We start from the raw sequence: 13,511 nt of genomic DNA, 5'->3' as shown, positions 1-13,511 counted from the left end.
TAATGTTGAGGCTTTTGAATCTGATCCTATTTGTAGTGTTAATTGTATAGTACTGTTGAGTGGGGAGGTAAAGTTACAGACGCTGCTTTGGACACTTGAGGATTTCTGACTGTTGAACAAAAGATCTTGTCATTTTGTATACTGGAGTCAAATTAAATGGTCTAACTTGTTTCTTCCCAACCTTCAGATCATCTTTGGGTGTTATTCCCAGATGTTTGCATGGTGGTTGCTTCAGAAATTGCAGTGGATATTGTGAAACATGCGTTTATAACAAAATTCAATGACATCACAGCAGATGTAGGTATCTTGTTTAGCTTGCTAAATGCTATTTTAAGTTGTAGTTTATTCTGCTATTTTTTAAATATTAAAATCCTGTTTCAGTACAGAAAATGCAACAATTGGTTATTTTCATGTATAAGATACAATTTGAAAAAGCTTGGTAACTTCCTGATACAATACATTTCTGAGGATCTTTATAACGTGCAACAAACGCCTCTGCTCCTAAAGTGGTAGTTGCAGATCTGTGAGTTATTGAAAGTATTGTGTTAACAGTTCACAAAATAACCACAATTCACATAACTGGCAGATAATTTTGTGATGTGGTCTCTAGATAAATTGAAGGAAGTTTAATGTTTTACATTCTCGACAGAGCTTGTATGTCTTTTTTAAAAAAAAAAAGTTATAATTCAGGCCCTGGGGGGGGGGGGAACAGATCTTGAGGCTTCTGAATCTCTATTCTTGAATGCATGTTAAAGGTGGAATCTGAAATCAGGAGCACTTTTGTACTGTCTCTGCAGCACAAATATGAAGTAGGTTATCCATCAGTTTTCCACTCCTGTAATTTCATAGACCGTATGTTATGCAGTCCTTCTTTTAAAGCAGTAGGTGAGGTCATTATTTGTGTAGTGTGGCATGATACACTGGCCATTTGTCTTGTGCACTGTGTGAAGTCAAATGCACTTGATAAATTTGCAAAGAGATGACTTAGAGTTTTTTCGCTATTAAAACCACTTTTCAGGAAATGAGGTCAAAACTTGGAAGTGCTATCACTTCCACCATCTCTAGTAACTACATTGTGTGGTGTAGAAACAAGTTTAATAATGTACTTAATAAGCTCCCTTATGCCAGAGGCGTTTATGCATGCCCTACTTTCATTTAGAGTACAGGAAAGAGAAATAATGAAGTCATGGTAGCCGAAGATGTGTGCTGAAACAGCTTGGGGTGTGGAGGGTAGCAGGTGATAGTTTTGTGAAGTTCATCTAACAAACCTTGTTTTTTTTTTTTTTTTTTTTTTGCATGAAGTTACAATGACATGGGGGTGCTAGGTGAAGCTTTTCAGAAGTTTTGAGCACCTCCTATGCAAGTTGCCCTTCCAGGCAACTTCCCCTTATTTTTCTGTATTAATGGGCAGAGCTGTTTGAAAAAGAAAGAGAAAAGCGTTCTTCATCTTCCTGATAAAATTTTCTTTTTTCATGGGATCACTTGCTTAGTATGTAAGCTCGCTCGTTTGTTTAATTTGATCCCAATACTATACCTCACATGTTTAAAACAAATGATAACTCTTAGGGAGAAAAGTAAATGTGATTTTTCTTACTGTGTGGTGTTGATTATCTTCAAATTCCATAAAAGCTTTACAATCTCATTCAATTCTGAAAGCATTGCAGTCTTATTTGTTGTAGGTATGTATGTTACTACAGAAATACAGACTCATCTGAAGGGTGTAGCTGAACCTCAGGAAAGCTGGGCTTGACTCCTTCAGTCTGTACATAACTGTTTATAATATTTTTAGAGAAATTGTATTAATTCAGTTGCTTCTGTAGTGTGTTAACCATGTTAATCGTGCATCCAATGTGCTGGATTTTTTCCAGGTCTACAGTGAGTACAGAGCCAGTCTTGCGTTTGACCTTGTTAGCAGTCGACAGAAAAATGTAAGCCTGAAAACAAAGGCATTTTCTTGTATTAACTAATATAATTGTTATAGTGGCATATTGGAACAAATACTTAAAAAGAAGTACTTACAGAATAATTTCACTCCTACAACACTGAAATTGTGCTCTGCCTTCTTTAATAAGAGTTAACAGGAATATTTCCTTATAACTTACTTTATTTTTATCTGGTTATTTGGGTCAGTTCAGACTTTATTTAACACAGTGTTGAGAAGTCTCTTCCAAATACGGTCAGTGGAGGGTTGTAACAACTTCGACATTTTGGAGATATATGGGAAAGTAAGCAAACTTAGAAAGGTATTAAGATACTTTTAAAAGACCGATCTTTTTGTGCTGTTTTAACTGCAAGATCAAAATACAATATTCCATAGCTAGTGTATGGATATCTGTACCATGCATGTTACTGCTGTGGCATGGGTATTTACAGAACACAGACTGCGTGTGTTTTTTATGAGAACTGTGTTTTGATGTGCTATTTACAGCATAGCTCTCGTGAATGAGTCTCTAACTGTTCATGAGCGCTCTAGATGGGTGCTCTGTTAATTAACTTTATTACTTACAACAATTCAGATAGTTTTCTTGGGTATGTTCAATAGCTATTGCTAGGGAATGTATTGATTATACCTAATAAAGAAATTACCTTTGGTTACCACACACCTATGTGATGCTACCTAACTTCAGCATGGCTTTCAATAACCTATGAGTGTTCTCATGCAGAGTAGTTGTGTTTTAGGAGTACAAATGTAAACACACTTTTTTGCAATGGTTTTAAGACTGTTATCTTAGGCTAATTATAGATGGTTTTAGAATGATTTAAAATTGATAGCATGATAATTGCATTTTTATCCCTGTTGTGGGTTTTTCTGTATAATACTAGAGGATCAAAGTCAAATTAGTACAAAGATGGTCCCTAAGCTCATAACAATCTACAGATGAAATTTAGCATGTTTGGATTCAGTGTCCTAATTGCTCTTGATAAAGAGATTTATATTATACTCCAGTTGCTGTTGATTTGGAGTACTGAAGCTAATCTTACCAGTCACGATAGTATTACTTTTTTTTGTCAGTGAGTATAACTATCTGCACTTGCATTTCAAAATATGAATTTGCTTTATACCACTATAGTGTTTTTAGTGCAGATCAGTCCTTATGTAGAGGGTGTGCTAAGCTAAAATAAGCTCATTTCTTTGCATGAATAATTCTATTCTTTCTCTATTTTTTCTAGGCATATACAGATTATAGTGATTCAGTTTCCAGAAGAATGGGTTTTATTCCTCTTCCACTGGCTGTTTTAGTAAGTGATACTACGAGGTTGAGTTAGTATTCAGTGTAACCTGTATCACATACTAATTACAACTTCACAAATGAGTTAGTGTTTATCAGCCTTTCATAGAAAGTTTAATACATATTAATTTTATAGAATTCATGGGCACTTGGATTGTTGCAATGGAATTAAACTACATCTGTGCTTACTAAACATTTATTCCTTTTGGCAAGTATCCTGTTCATTCATTCAGAATAGTCAAAGCAGCTGGTTGCCAGAAGGTTAGCAGTAATGTGCTGGGTTTTTTAGGTTCTTGTAGGAGTCCTTGTGGTTGTCCTTGTAATGGCTAAATGGCTGAATTTTCTTTTGTACAGGGACACTGTGCTTCTAAGATTTCCTGAATGTATGATTCTGAAACAGTTGACCCTGTTACATGGGCATGCTGCTATAAAACGAATCACATTATTGGAATTGTGTCCATATGCTATCTGTTCTGAATTAACTACTACAGAATGTTGTCTGTAAATAGCTGCTGTGACGTTCCCCACCCCACACACAGACAAGCAGTAGTCATCATAGCACTGGGAATGTGTACTCACTTTGCAAACAAAGATGCTAATACATAATTGCCCTGGAAGACTGTCAGTGTGAATTAACTTTTAATTGTAATGGATGGGGGAGAAATACTATTGACAGTCTCTGCCTAGTTTGTATTCCAGAATTTTTAATAAAGAAAAGCTATGACTATAATCATTTATTTCACTAAATAAAAGCACATCCAGTGAGAACTGGATTGAAATACCTTTTTCTAGTTAATTGTGTTCTTAGATGTTATCCTTGATACTAAGAGATTTTAACACAAACTGAAGAGTTTTGCTATGTTGGAGCCCTAGCTGTGAAATACTGAAGTAAAATCAGATTTCAGGATCTTCTGTCACTGCAACTTGTGGTCCATCTATCTAGTCCACAAGACAATTCCGTATTCAGAACGTTTTGTGTAGTGTGAAACGCTATGATTCTGTCTTACCATGTTGGCATTTCTTGACTGTTAATTCAGCTTCTAGCCCTTGACTTTTGGAGAGGTTTTTAGGTTTGTTATTTTATGTAGTAATTAGCATTGAGGTAAACATTGATAGAATACAGTTTTGGCAAAGTTTTAACTAGATACTGGTACAGTATTTATTCAAACCAAAATCTTGAGTAGTCAGCACTGTCAAGGGGAATGTTAAATTACTATTAACATAACTGTTTCTACTTTTGTCTTGTATTTATCCAATAATAAAAGGTCTGTTAGAATATTTGATTAATAATTATGTACTGTATGGTATAACCGTTTAACTTTTATCCTTAAAACAGCTCATCAGAGTCGTAACAAGCTCGATAAAAGTACAAGGAGTCTTAGCTTATCTTTGTGTTGTGCTGTTTTACTGTGGGTAAGTAAATGCACACAAAATATTTACCATTATGTGATCAGATGTGAAAAAAGTTTCTGTTGATACATCTGGATATACATGTAAACACCACTTATATTGAATAGAATTAAATGTAAAATGCTTCTGTTTATAAACTGAATTTGAAAAAGCTTGGATTGGTCCCTGTATTTGGGGATTATAGCCTTCAATAAGTTACTGAAGTAGTGAAAATAATTTCTGGAAAGGTAATGGAAAGAATTTATGACAACAGACAAATGCCATCCCTTTGAATAAAGGGAGAAATTTAATTTGAAGCAGTGAAAAACCCTTGAAAAGAACAAAAGAGGCAATATGCACAGTGGTAGCCACCAAGTTCAGTGCTCTGAGCAGATAGATCATGAATTCTGTCTTGCCCATGGCGGGGGGGGGGGGGTTGGAATTAGATGATTCTTAAGGTCCCTTCCAACCTAAACCAGTCTATAATTCTCTGGTAGTTAAAAGCATGTTTGTTGTTGTTGTTGTTTTTTAACGAAAGAATATACATAAATGCAAGATGAGAGACTCACCTTTCAAAGGAGGGTGGGGTTAGTAAGTAATATTAGCTAACAAAAAACGGTGACAGGAAAGAATATTCCTAAAAGAAATGACCTGCAAGTATCCCCTTTCTGCCACATCAGCTTACGCTTGTGTTATCCTTAATTTCTTACCAGCCTGAGATGAGATGCATTTAGTTGTGCTTTAAATCCAATCTAGTTTGCCCGTCTTGAGGGACATGCTGTAGACTATATGGTGATGAGCTTTCTCTAGGAAAGTTGCATACTGAACTGTGTGAGCATTTGTCGTCTCGGAGTACTGATTGATGTTAGAACAATCAATTCCTCCTAAAATTGACCATAAAGGATTAAGTGGTTCAAATAGCTGCAGCACAAAGAAACTTTGGATATCCTTTATCCATATGGTAATTCACAGCATGGCTCTTCAGGTTTGCCTATAGCATGGAGGGATTATCTGTTCCAGTGTTCCACCTAGCTGTGATTGCAGCTGAAGGCATCAAAGCTTGGATAGTGGAAGAATTTTTAGATCTGGGGCAGAAGTTCTTCAGGGATGCTGGAAGAGAGGAGTTTGCTGTTTTACAGTAATTTAGGAAAAGAATGATGTCATACCCATTTGTTTTATGTGACTCTTAGATCTGCAAAAAAGGTAGTAATCAGCATAGAGACTCTTTAATGCAGGATAGCTAGGACTTTAAGCTATTGTAAATAGGCCAAATGTTAAACTGTTAGCTGTAGTCCTCTGCATCACACTTGGAGTTTTTCCCCAGAGTGTGACACGTTCCCTTTGAAGCCAGCCCTTTATAATTGAAAGCACTAGCCCCTGACCATCACATTCATGCTGTGGTAGACCAAGCTCAGCACCTTCATACTGCTGCTCAGTGTTGTGATTTTCTTCTCCATATATGTGATTCTTCCCTACATCTACCATTCTCCTGCAGCAGTTATGGAATTTTCTCAGTCTCCGTGGCTTGGAGGATGGAGGGCAGGAAGAAGTAACGTGATTAACATGCCGGATAAAACACTGCTCTTTGAAGGCATAGTTGCTAGTCTATGGGGAAGCTGTAGTGTGCAGTCAAGGACAAGCACACTTGCTGGAATAGGGGGGAGTTGTAGAATGGGGAAAGAGGCAACAATGAGGGTTTTCTTTAGAGCTTTGGACCAAAAAGATTTTCTTGGGCTGTGTTCAAGCCTGCAGTTTGAAAGTTAAAACTTCTAGGTTACAAGAATAATAAAACTTGTAATTTTTCCTTATTGAAAAGTGAGAACAAATTCTAGCTTCTGTCATGATCTCAGGTTTGGAGCTAACTCACCTCTTGCATCTTCTGAGTAATTGGAGTTGTGAACATGAATTTCAGTTTTGCATCAGGTTAGTGTAGTATAGGTCTGTGAGAAACTCTGTGATCAAATCTGAAACAGCTTGGCAAAAGATTGAGACTACAATGCAGAGGATGTTGTTTTGTGTTGGTATTTAACAACTGTAAGTCTCTAAGTTACCGCCTTACAGAGTGTTGTCCAGAAACTTGACTTTTATTTTTCAAAGACTTTGAATAGTTTTAAACTTCCTTGGTGGTTAGAACTTTGAGCCTGGGGTGGACTGGCAGGAAGGAATGAAAGAGAATTGCTAGAAACTCTTGCATAATTTTCCAGGAGAACCTGAAATGTTGAAATGTTGATTTATGCCTTTCTTAATTTCTGATGTTATTAAATTCGACTTAGATCATGCTTTCATTCTGAGACAGTAGATGTTTACAGTATGTATTACATTAAAAAAATATGTAGGAAAAACTTCTTAACATCTTTTTTCAACTCTTAAAAACAAAGTCAGTCCCAATAACCTAATAAAATTGTAGAGTCATGGCTTTTAACTTTTATAAAATAATCTCTGTGGTTGCTTGGATACTAAAATGTACTTCTGGATGATGAAGGTAGTCTCGTATGCTCTGTTCCGTTCTTCCATTTCTCTAAATTTCTTCTAAAAATAAATGTGTTACATAAAATTTCCTTTAAAATGGGATGTATTTTGTTTTTCTGTTTGACGAGTTGTGATTACATTAATGCAGTCAGAGATAGTGAAGTTGCTGCTCAGGTGTCCTTGGGGGCCACTGTGATTCAGCAGTCAGACTGCTCCGTGGATTTTAATTTCCGAATGGTCACTTATCCTCAGGTCTTCGTTTTAGTCTGTTAGCAATGTCCAAAATAAACAGGTTTTCAGAGAGTGGAGAATAAAGCGCATCTGCATTTGATTTGCTTTTATTACGTAGGTTGATTTACGTAGAGAATATTTATAATTGATCCTACAGGGAATAGATGGCTACTTCATTGTTACTCTGCTGCTGCTTTCACCTCTGGAGTGGATGTTGGCCTGCATGTCGTGCAATACCACTAATGGAAGTTAGATTTTACAAAGCTTATTTGAACTGTAAATCTGAAAGTGCTTGATGGTAGATGACTCCCTGTTCTTCAGAGACAACAGGTGCAAGGGACTTCACTGATTTGCTGACATTTGTGCTGCAAGTTAGTGAAAACAGAAAAGGAATCTGCTATCAACTGCATTGTACTGCGATGATACTGCAGTGCTCCCTCTTGGTTTTGTTGAATTTAATGGACTGTCTGTTGAGATACCTAAAAGGACTTTGTTTGATTAGTCTGTAATTTATGGAAGCTATATGTGTGTTCTTAGGTTTCAAAGTCCACTACTAATCCTCGTCTGAGTACACTTAAGGCTACAGATTTAACAGTAATGCATTTCATTTGGACTTGCTCTGTTGAGGGCCCTCTTTAATTCTTTGATTAAATATTTGATGTATTAAATGACTGCGTAACTGTCCTTGTCATTTCGTTAAACTTGGTGTTTTCCTCTAGATGCCTTCTGGGGAGGTTGGGGGAAGGGTTTTAAGTGCTGAACCTGAAACAAATTGTTAAGGAAAGGAAATTACTTTTTGCTATTGAAGGGTTTTAATTTCTTAGCTAATTGTTCCAAGACAGCAGTAATCATATGCAATTTTTTTAATATTAATACTTGGTAATGCAAATACATAAATAAATCCTTTTATTTATGCAGGTTAATATCCCTAAAAGTTCTTAACAGTATTGTATTGCTGGGGAAATCGTGTCAATATGTAAAGGAGGCAAAAATGGAGGAGAAATTATTCAATCCTGTCCCAACTGCCACCCCAGGGAAGTCAGCTGGCAAACCACAAAGCATGTTTAAATCTACCCATGGTAAGTCTGTCTCACTCTATTTTCAGCTGTAATAAAATTGCTTTCAGACTAAATTTAATATTAAACCAGATGTATAACATTGTTTACTACACAGTAGCCCTGTTGCTAGACCTTAATTGTACAGTATCACAGTTGTGAATACAAGTCAGTAAATAGAATTTATTGCTTTTAGTTCACGTATTGTCTTTTAATAAATAATACTCTTAAATACTCTTCTGTACTCTTCTATAAATGAAAAATGCTCACTCTCCAGTGAAATCCCACCCTGGTATATGGAGGTGATAGAAGTGTCAATACTACACAAGTAAATATTGACACATCTCTGGTAGTGGTGAAATTTAAATAAGGAAGCCTTTCATCCATTTGTTATGGAAATTAATGTAAAACATGGCACAAAATAGGCATAATTGTTTATAATTGAAATGAACACATAAATGAAAAAGCTTTATGAAATCTAAATAGGAATTTCAGCTTGTCTCTACCCACTTTGTTTCAAGTCTGTGCAGTGTGGCTTCCTTGTATAGGTGCTCAGCATTAATGGTTACTGTATAATTGGACTGGGGCATTATATGATATTCCTGTGACGAGTTACAAAAGGAAACAAACCTTCATTGTGTCAGTCAGCTGAGTTGGATTGTATATCTTCCAATAGTTGTGAATAGTTGTAGAACTAGTTGTAGAACTTCCGAAGTTCAATGAGAGCCCTAGACAACTTAACAGTGAGGCTTTTGTGTTCACTCTGTTGCTTGCCAAAGCCTTGAACAGCTTGAAATGTAAGGTGCTTATTAGTTGTCAGTGTCTTGCCAGCAGTAGTAGAGTTAAGAATCTGTCAGTGTTAGTCATAAATCCCTGCTTCTCAGCTGTGTCAAATCACATCAGGCTGAAATGTGGTGCAGATGTTTATTTTTAAATAGCTTAAATTCATGGAGTTGCTTTAGTTTCATTATGAAAGAATGTAATATGAATTGGTCTGAATGTCTTTTGTGTTCCACTAGAGAACTAACTCTGTCATATTGATGCTAATGTTTTAATTAAATATTCTAATACTACACTTGCGTAAAAGGTTTAATAAGCCATACTTAGACTGACCCTTAAATTTACAGTAAATAAACCCTGAAGACTATTTTTAGCTAAAGCAGCAGCAGTTTCACCAACTCAGTCGGCATACACTGCATTTTCCTAAAATGGAAAATTTGTAATTAAAAAATGGCAAGCCAAAATCTCTTGCTGATTTTATTCAGAATATTCTTAACTTCCATTAACGATGAGGAAGCTCAATTTCCAACAGTTTGTCAGGTTTTTATACCTTCTCACATCTCTGTATGTAATAGAAACCTCAATTACATGAAAGAATGATTTCACCTTCCCCGGCTTTTAAGTGTCTATATTGTTATTACTGGGCTCTGCAATATTCATTGATCCCTGTGCCTGACATAACAAGTTTTTTCTGTACAAACTCTGTACTCATCTCTTACTAGAATGAGAGTAAAGGAATTAATCTGGTGTGCTTTCTATCAGCTTATAATGTAAGTCAGCTTATTGTCAACTTATTTACAAGAATTCCTACCTCTTCCACAGAAACAGTTTAAAATTTTGAAGGATGAAATTTTGTACTTTCTCATGAAGAATGGAGGTTCTAGTTACTGGTAATCATTTGTAGCCTGATCAGTTTTCAGTGGAAGCTGCTTGATTAGCAAAATGCTTACCTTTGTCACAAAACTCTACAGTTAGAATTACTTTCTTCCTTTTTTGATGCAGATTTAGTACCTTTAACTTGTATAATACTGTGAGGAGTAATCCATTTACCTTCAAATGGAGCCTATACAGAAGAAAGTTTTTGTAGTAATTATTTGGAGTGAATAATTTGTGTAGTGCTGCCATTCTGTCAAATACTGTTTCCTTGAATCATTCTGTAAAATTCTCGACATTAGTCAGATTTCTTCAGGTTCCTTTAGAAACAATAATTAGTTTTTAAGAGGAGTGAGTAAATAAGAAAATTCGATTTCCTTGATAATTGCCTGTGCATTTTAATGTATTTTTAAAATGCTTTAACAAAATGTGGAAACAATACATCGATATTGCTCATTAATATCTCATTCAGTATTGGAACTTTTTGGAGCCAATGTTCAGTTTCTCTGAAGAAAGAGAATCCAGTACTATTAAAGTGCGTAGCACTGCGTGAGCCATTTATTAGCCAGCCCTAGAGAAATGAGGTTTGCTGGACATATGTAGAGGATTAAGCACATCTAACTCCTTTACAGAAATTCCTTTGATTTCAGTAGAAAATACTTGTGTGACTCACACAGGGACTGTCAAATATCTTCTTGTCTAAGCCAACAAAAATGGACTCCGCAGAAGAATGCGGAGTCCAACTTCAGGCTACTTGTTACAACACAAAAGGATTCAGTAAAACAACTGCTTATGCTCTTACTATCTTCTGAAGTTCTTTAGAATTCTTTTTTTTATCCTTGACCAAATCAGAAAAGTAGAATGACTAAAAAGGATGTTGTATCTTAAAACTAAAGAGGTGGTGGCTTGGTAGTTACTCATGTTACCTGGCTTCCACAAAGCATTCTTCTGTTGCTTCTGCTGCTTCGATGCATTACACTTTTTCAGGACAGCTTTGGCAGAATCTACATGTTAAGAATGCATCAGGATGTTTGTGTTAAATTCATGATTATCTTTGTAACTGTCTCCTCTTCCAACAGGAATTTCCACAGATGAAAATCGATCTACGTCAGTTACCAATCAACCCGTGCATCAGAAAGACAATACGCCATCTTTACTTGTAACAAGCAATTCCGATCAATTTCTGACAACTCCTGACGGAGAAGAAAAAGATATAAGCCAAGACAGTTCAGAATTGAAACACAGGTCTTCAAAGAAAGACTTGTTGGAGATAGACAGGTTCACTATTTGTGGAAACAGAATTGACTAAGATCTTTTTAATCGATGTGCTAAGGATACTGAGCTGTTGGGACAGCAGATGCTACCAGAATGGACAGTTGCCAAAAAGGCACATAAATATTTATTTAAAAACTTAAATTATTAATGGCAAAAATATTAATTTCTTTCTACAAGTAACTTGGCTTGGTATCTGGTCAGGTCAAGTAAGCAATCTTTAACTTGCCTCTTGGAAAATGTGGTGGATCGTGAGTCTCTAGCCTGGTGGCAGAGCTGCAGTATCACTTTTCTGGAAAATAAACTGGGAAAAAAGCATAATCCTGTTCTGCATTATGAAACCACGCTTCCAGAACATACTACTTTTAAGAAGGTTCCTCCAGTGTAAGGATATTCCTGGATATATATGACAACATGACAGGAAGCTTGCCTTTCGAGTTATCTTGTTTTATTAAACATCTGCAAAGAGATCTCAAAACTTGTGCTTATTTCAACAAACACATAAAACAGCAAGTCAGGATAGTTACTCTTGTCAACAGAAAAATCTTTTCAAGATGTATCTGAACTAATCAGAATAAAAAATTGCCTCTAAATGAAATATTTACTGCATACTATTTTATCTAAATACCAAACACCAAGGAAAGATCACAAAATACAGTGAAGGTCCTGCCTAACTGGGCAGATAAGAAACATATCATTCATTGTGTTCAGCTGTGTGTCCTGCAAGGCAGATTATTTATAAAATAATTTTATAAAGCTGAGGATTTTTTCTTGTTGTATGAAAAAGTAAGAGGGGTACAGCTATATGTCGAGGAAAGGCAGTGTGAATTGCAGCAAGCAGAAGTGTTGCGTTGGAACTGTACGTATGGCGTTAATGTAACAGAGAGGAATAATACACTGCATTTTGGGATTTCACTCTGGCAAGAATGACATCTGTGTATTAACTTGCCAGAGAACATGCCTGTAAAAGTTCTTACTGACAATCAAATCAGAATTACCCATTTCAGTTGATTGGTTTTAGCCAAACGTAAGGAGATGCGCTATATCTATAAAGTGCATTTAAGCATTACAATGCATCTTACTTCTCTCTGGTGTGAGCAGCAGTTGGGGGAGAATTGATGAAAGATGGTTTGGAATCCTGAAGCTGAGAACGAAATAAATTTCAGATCAAAACTGAGGCCTCAAAAGAGACCCTTCAGTTGATGATAAATTCTTTATATATTGTTGTTAAAACACAGCATTAACTTCTAATGCCTTTCAGATATTTAAGTAAGCACCAGCTTCACTTCCTAAGGAAAAGCATCATACCAGTGCTTCAGTGCTGAACAAATGATGACAAATTTACTTTTCGCTGTTTCACAGTTTGTCAGAGAGGGAAAGCTGGAGTTCATTTGGTTTACGAATATAAAATGTGAGTTTAATGTATGTGTTAATCCCTGAAACTTGCAGGACTGTGCTAGTTTAGCAATTGGAGCCAACTGCACAGAATTATGATGTATCCGAGCAGACTCGGTAATGAGGTAGCTTTGCCATACGGGTTGGTGTCGTCTGCTCTGGTGGGAACTTCTTGCTGCAGTCTGTCGGCCTCTCCTCTCCCAGTGAGGGGGGCTGGAGTAATGGCCAAAATCTGTGGTTACTGTTCAGGGATGAGAGTAAAGGAAGAGGATTTGTGCTGGGGAAACATCTGAAATTCTTTAAAATTTGATGTATTTTCTACTAATTGGAGATGTTCACACATTGAAATTCAGATTATCTGTCAATTTGGTGTATCTTATTTTTGAATTATTTAGCAGTTGCTAAAGGAAGCTTGGAATTGCTTTCATTTTTTTCTGTTGAATGTCATTCTGTATCAATTTTATAAGTGCATCTTGTGTGAAACTCAATAAAATTCAATTTTGTAATATTTGTTTAAAAAAGTACAGTGTCAACACTTCTTTGTTACTATGGGAGCCTTCGTTGCCTTGTTTTTACAGTTTAATTATGGTAACTGGATCCAAAGCAGTTACAGCAGTTACATCTCCATTTGTTGTGTAAGCTTAACACTGATTTTGTTCACTTATGGATCAAAATACCTCAAAGGAATACTTGAGTAGGGGGCATTGCAAATGCAACGTTTTCTGTTTAACTCTGAAGGTCTGGTGGGGGCCCAACTGGGCATGAAATTTCATTGTTTTCTCTTGCTCCAAGCGCTCTAATTGTTCTCATGTTCTCA

General features: G+C 36.1%; 1 protein-coding gene across 5 annotated transcripts in view; it reads left to right on the top strand.

The window, feature by feature from the left end:
* TAPT1 (transmembrane anterior posterior transformation 1) overlaps nt 1-13,215 on the top strand; it is a 39,398-nt gene extending 26,183 nt beyond the window's left edge. For all 5 annotated transcript variants that reach the window (XM_048046954.2, XM_066995680.1, XM_013180259.3 and 2 more), the window contains 6 exons: nt 188-297; nt 1,869-1,928; nt 3,172-3,240; nt 4,567-4,643; nt 8,238-8,398; nt 11,107-13,215. In XM_048046954.2, the coding sequence (XP_047902911.2) occupies nt 188-297; nt 1,869-1,928; nt 3,172-3,240; nt 4,567-4,643; nt 8,238-8,398; nt 11,107-11,336 (707 nt within the window). In that variant the 3' untranslated portion in view covers nt 11,337-13,215. The remainder of the gene's footprint in view (nt 1-187; nt 298-1,868; nt 1,929-3,171; nt 3,241-4,566; nt 4,644-8,237; nt 8,399-11,106) is intronic.
* Nucleotides 13,216-13,511: the final 296 nt, after the last annotated feature.

The sequence above is a fragment of the Anser cygnoides genome, chromosome 4, assembly GCF_040182565.1.
Source record: "Anser cygnoides isolate HZ-2024a breed goose chromosome 4, Taihu_goose_T2T_genome, whole genome shotgun sequence".
Taxonomy (NCBI): Eukaryota; Metazoa; Chordata; class Aves; order Anseriformes; family Anatidae; genus Anser; species Anser cygnoides.
Note: the sequence above shows the minus strand (reverse complement) of the source record. Positions and strands in the feature narration are given on the sequence as shown.